Raw genomic sequence first — 5,506 nt, 5'->3', positions numbered from 1 at the left:
ATCTCCTACATCGATTTAACAATAAATTATCTTAACACTAATTCTAAAATTTGAATTCAAAATTCAAATCAAATAAAGAGATAAAGTTCCTTGATCAGCTAACCTGAATGCTACAATCATCATCATTTTATTTACTAGCTCGAGGTGTCTTTCTCTATCAAGCATGGATCAAAACAAGACATTCTTGTTCCACAGTCTTTCAAGCTCCAGTGAATATGGCCATTGGCAATGATAGTCTTGACAACTCCGGGCCGACATGGACTGCAATTAATCTGCAGAGCTTAATAATGTCCCGGCAACTATAGGCGCCTCTCATTCTTATCTTGTACTTGGAACTCAGCAACTCCTGTGGTCTGAAACCCAGAATCATTGTTTTCTCTCTTTTTCATCCTTTTCAAACTTCAACAAGAACTACACTGTTTGTATAAAAAAAAATGAAAAAAATCAAGGAGAATACTTAACTTTGTCTGAATTACTTGTACATGGAAATGATCAGAAACTGGATTAATTTCTGCTTGGTTGGGCTTGTAAATCCCAGAATATCAAACCCCAAGCTTTCTGGGCTGGAAATGAGATCCACCGGACAATGATCTGGCTCCATAGACTTAGGATTAGGATTTATAAGTATCATGAGGTCAAACCCAATTGAACACCAAAAATTACTAATTTAAATTTAATAAATTTTAGAGCCACTAAAAACTTATATGGTTTTAATTTCAAGGTTTATAGAATTAATTGAAATATGCGACCCAAACATCCATCTTAATAAAAACAAAAAACAATACAATACAGAAATATAGAACAGTAGTCGTATTAGATGAAATATGCTGATGATTTGAGCTTTTTGACCGGCATATATCTGAATGTGTTTGACGAATAGTATCTTTTAATAATAAAAAAATATATTTAATTAAAGAAGCTGAGACAGAAACATAAAATAATAAATATATTTCACATATAGTATTTTTTATTTCGAATCAATAATCAAACATTCCATAGGAATAGATACAGGTGAACAAATCAGGGTTCAATAAACAAGAACCAAAGAGACCTTCACCGCCCCTCGAATGTCCTTTTAAATTATGATTTCCTTTCCCGTGTTCTTTTTTTGTTTAATTTATACACAGATTTTTTCCTTGGTTTCCAACTGGGTCGGGCCTGAATTACATCTCAATTTACAGGTCCAACCTGGGCATACGGGCTCAGCCATCCTCTACAAAACAGCTAGTTCAAACTCATGACACTTGGGCCGAGAGAACATTTCTTACTCAAGTTTGGACCTCTAATAAACATACATTGGACGTGTTCCAAGTTAAAAGAACCAAAAAGAAGAGCAAAACTACGAGTGATTAGCAAAATATAATGGCCTAGGGGCACCCGTTGATTGATATGAACCGACATAGGCTGAGGAGTGGGCTCGACCGTTGTTGCCAGTGCCACCATGTCTGGACTGAAGTGGAGACTGATGGCGGTAATGCTCTTCTTGTCGCTTTGCAGCTTTTTTCTTGGCACTGCCTTTGCTGTCCTTGGACACATCCTTCGTGTCATCTATCTTTTTTAAGGTCTTCAAAACCTCTTCCATGGATGGTCTACTTTTTGGGTCAGATTCCAAGCATTGTAGTATAAGTTCAGCTGCTTGCACTGCAGCTTTTATAGGGTACTGCTCTTCGAGTCTTGGATCCATTATTTTCTTTAGTTTTCTTTTATCGGAAAGAGAAGGCCTAGCAAACTCTACCAAATTTTGCTGCCAGCTCGGCCGATTGGTGTCAAGGGCTTTTAGGCCCGTCAACAATTCCAGTAACACAACACCAAAACCGTAGACATCACTCTTGACGTACAAATGCCCTGTAAATTTTGGTTGTAATTGTTATATACTAATACCATTTACGTCAAATATCTGATCAATATTGGGAGGGGGAAGGGGGTTAATTACCAGTAGCAACATATTCTGGAGCTGCATAACCATACGTGCCCATGACCCTTGTTGTAACATGGGAGTTGCCGTTTAAAGGACCAAACTTTGCCAACCCAAAGTCTGAAAGTTTAGCGTTAAAGGCCTGGAAAGTGAAAGAAAAGACAGAGAGCAGTCGAGTCAATATGGCTACTTAAATGGTGCCTCGTTTTCTGAAAAATGCAAAGATACAAAGAACCTTACCCCATCCAATAATATGTTTGATGTCTTAAAGTCTCGATAAATGACACTCTTTTCTGATGTGTGAAGGAAGGCAAGACCTTCTGCAGCTCCAATTGCTATTTTAATTCTAACGTTCCATGGAAGCGGTTCTGCCCCCTCTGCAAACACCCACAATTTGTCAAGCCGTTAGTGACTATTTCAGAAATCCTGTGCATCGAATCAGTGGATTTCACTATGGTTATTGTCAGTGAAAAAGATATTATGTGTGGGTTTATGGTTTTCTTACTTCTGAAAAGGTGCTTTTCCAAGCTTCCCTTCTGCATGTATTCGTAGACAAGAAGGAACAGATTTTCCTCCCAGCAGTAACCTAGGAGTCTGACGAGGTTTGGATGAGAAAATTTTCCCAATAACTTCACTTCAGACTGCAACAACAAATTCAACATGATGATTTTAAGTGTGTTTGATATTGTAATGGTTTTTGTTGTTGTAATTTGAAAATACAAATTAAAAAAATATATATATAATATTTTTTACCAAATTCTTAAGAAAGAGTTCTATAAAACTTTTATATGTATTAATTAATTAAATATTTTTAAATTCATAATTGGAATAAAACACGTACCACACGCACAGTACTATTGAGACAGTAGAATTGGTCAACAACATTAATGAAACTTACCTAGCAAATTTTCTGGCATGCTGACTTTGTATACCATGTGTGTGCGCATCTGTGTTCTGCATGCAATTCGTTCGTGCTTTCACATTTTATTCTGATTAGAATATTAAATATGGTTATTGGCTTGGTTTTTTGGGGGTATTAATTTAATTATTTTCGTCAAAGAACAACAATTGAATTTATCATTCAATTCTTTCCTCTTCTTTCACCAATTTTCAACTGGGTTCTATACAATTTTCCCACCATCATGTCAAAAGAACTTCATTTACAAAAGAAAAGTGGCATCAATCTCTCTTCAAAACGCTTTGAAAAACCATCATAAATTTTTGAGCAATTAGGGACTGAAATAAAAAAAAATAAATTAGTTGGTAAAGTGATAAAGAATCGGTGTGTAAAAATCAGGGATTTATACGAATTTCTCCTAATTGAATATTTCAATTTTTCGAGAAACTAAGATAAATAAATAAATAAATTATACGACTATTGGAGATGTAAGCATGGACGTCATATTAAGATCAATGGAAATGTCATATGCAATTTGAACATGGTCAGTGTGAACGTTTCATAGCAAAGCAACAGGTGGCAGAAATGTGCTTGTGTCAACGGTTGAGGGATGAGGGAGTTCGCCAAATGAAAAAAAAAAAAAAACTACAGCATCTAGGTTTTTTTCCGACTTTTTTTAGCAACTCCAAAGCTGATCGAGCTACCAAAATCAAGCTATGTTTTATACGTAGAAAGATAAAGATTTAGGTAAAACAAAGATTCCTGACTTTATAATGGCAGAAAACAAATTAACAAAGAAAGAAATTGATTGTTACCTGCCACTCCTTCAGGCCTTGAGAGCTGTCAGGGTTCGATTTCTTAACAGCTACAGCCATTCCACAGCCAACTTTAGCCGGTGCATAGGTCTTTTCATCGACCCAACCTTTAAAAACCCTGCCGAACCCACCTTCCCCTAGCACAGTATCAGGTCTAAAATTCCTGGTAGCACTCTTCAGCTCTGCCAGAGTGAACAATTTTGGTCCCAGTATTGCCATGACCTGTCCTCTGGGAGGAATTATAGCTGTTCCATCCTTGTCTTTGTTCTTCACATACATAATCTTGACGCTTTCTTTTTCTTTACGGTCGCTGCTGCTTCTGCCCCCCAGTCCATTTTCTTTGCTGTGGTTTGCTGATGTTTCTGCATTAACATATAAATCAAACAAGATTAACAAGAAGATCCTTAGGAAAAAAGGGAAGATTTGAGAATGGTTTTTATGGTGTAATTACTTGGAGTAGAAGGCTTGGTAGCAGAAGGGCTATTATGATTGTTCACAGGAGTACTTCCCCAACAATTTCCCATGTCGATACACAGATTTTTGATATCGTCTGTGCTAGCTGAAGGTGGCAGGCCTTAGGTATGGAATGATAACCTGATTACGCTGGTTCCTCGAAAGATAGCAGAAAGTGTCAAGAAATAAGAGGATTAGAGAAATGTTTCAGTGATGGAGACTACTTGTTATCTGGACTTTTATCCTTGTACAGGTGTCCACGTGTACTCTCTCCCCTTCCTTTTCTTGTTCCTCGTTAAAGTCGCTGCCTTCAATATTGCTTCCACTTCTTTTTATATTGCTCACGGTACGTGGTCTTCGTGCTGTTTGTAAATCATTAGGGCAGGGAAAGCAATGGAGTCTTGAGCTTTGGTGAAATAATATTTTAAGAATTAAAAATAATTAATAAAACTTATCAAATAGAAAACAATTATTAAAAATAAAAGAAATTATCGTTACTTTCTAGCTAGAGGATATTAATTTCACCCCTTCTTTCAAAATTGAAATGAGATCAATATATGTGATGGATACTACCAAATCATATTTTTTTTCCTCCTATAACTCATCTTTTTATATTTTTTGTATTGATTTATGATGTCATTAATGATTTTATTTTAAAGACAAAAGAAATAAGTAGAAGTATAAAGCCGCAACTAAAGTCATCGGGACTTTCATCACCCGCACCAATCACCTTGTACAGGCAACTGGGTCCATGCATGGGTCGACACATTCCACATCCACAGTCTAAAATTAATACATGTTTATTTATTTTAAAAATATATAAATTCATTCAAAAACTATTCAATTTTTTTATTTATCTTTTCGACCAAATAAATTTATAATTTTTTTATATGTCCGTATTCTGTGCACCTTAAAAAAGCAGAGGACTTTTGCAACAGGGAGACAAGACATCATGGTTGACTCAAATCAAATTGTAAGAAACACACACCATCACTATAAATTTAGTTTTATTTGATCATGGTATCTATATCTTTAATTTTTTCCATAATACTCTTAGACGATGAAATTCATATTTTGGAGGCCCCTCCGCGAGGTAAACCAGCATCGTTTTGCATCAAGCAAGAAAGTTGGAAGCGAGAGGGTCCCTTCTTGTTGACGTTTCAGTGCATATAAATCTGCGACTGGGGAGCAATATTGATTGTTGGGCTTCAACTGTGTGTGTGAAAGCACTAATTCCCCGCACCTGAAATACGGCAGGATTAGAGATATTCCTTGTTTTTTGTCCTATTTATGCACGTATTGATTACGTAATTTCAGGAAACAGCCATGATATGTCCTCGAGTTAGTTTTCACATTATTGCTTTCATATGAAGTTTCAGGTCAAACTAATTTAACTACCATTGGCATTAATGACTATAATTAGTT

At 36.0% G+C, this 5,506-nt stretch overlaps 1 protein-coding gene across 1 annotated transcript; it reads right to left on the bottom strand.

The window, feature by feature from the left end:
- Positions 1-933: 933 nt before the first annotated feature.
- LOC133694380 (probable serine/threonine-protein kinase PIX13) lies at positions 934-4,334 on the bottom strand. The gene is made up of 6 exons (XM_062115879.1): positions 4,080-4,334; positions 3,629-3,990; positions 2,421-2,556; positions 2,156-2,292; positions 1,934-2,057; positions 934-1,845 (listed from the first exon to the last, which is right to left on the bottom strand). Exons 1-6 carry the CDS (start codon positions 4,150-4,152, stop codon positions 1,340-1,342), a joined length of 1,338 nt encoding a protein of 445 aa, XP_061971863.1. The 5' UTR covers positions 4,153-4,334; the 3' UTR covers positions 934-1,339.
- Between the last annotated feature and the right edge of the window lie 1,172 nt (positions 4,335-5,506).

The sequence above is a fragment of the Populus nigra genome, chromosome 5 (genome assembly GCF_951802175.1).
Source record: "Populus nigra chromosome 5, ddPopNigr1.1, whole genome shotgun sequence".
Classification (NCBI taxonomy): domain Eukaryota; kingdom Viridiplantae; phylum Streptophyta; class Magnoliopsida; order Malpighiales; family Salicaceae; genus Populus; species Populus nigra.
Note: the sequence above shows the minus strand (reverse complement) of the source record. Positions and strands in the feature narration are given on the sequence as shown.

Coding starts and splice junctions, on each gene's coding strand:
- LOC133694380 (XM_062115879.1), bottom strand. CDS start 4,152: ATGGGAAATTGTTGGGGAAGTACTCCTGTGAACAATCATAATAGCCCT. Junction 3,991..4,079: donor TACCAAGCCTTCTACTCCAA/GTAATTACACCA, acceptor ATGTTAATGCAG/AAACATCAGCAAACCACAGC. Junction 1,846..1,933: donor TCCAGAATATGTTGCTACTG/GTAATTAACCCC, acceptor CAAAATTTACAG/GGCATTTGTACGTCAAGAGT.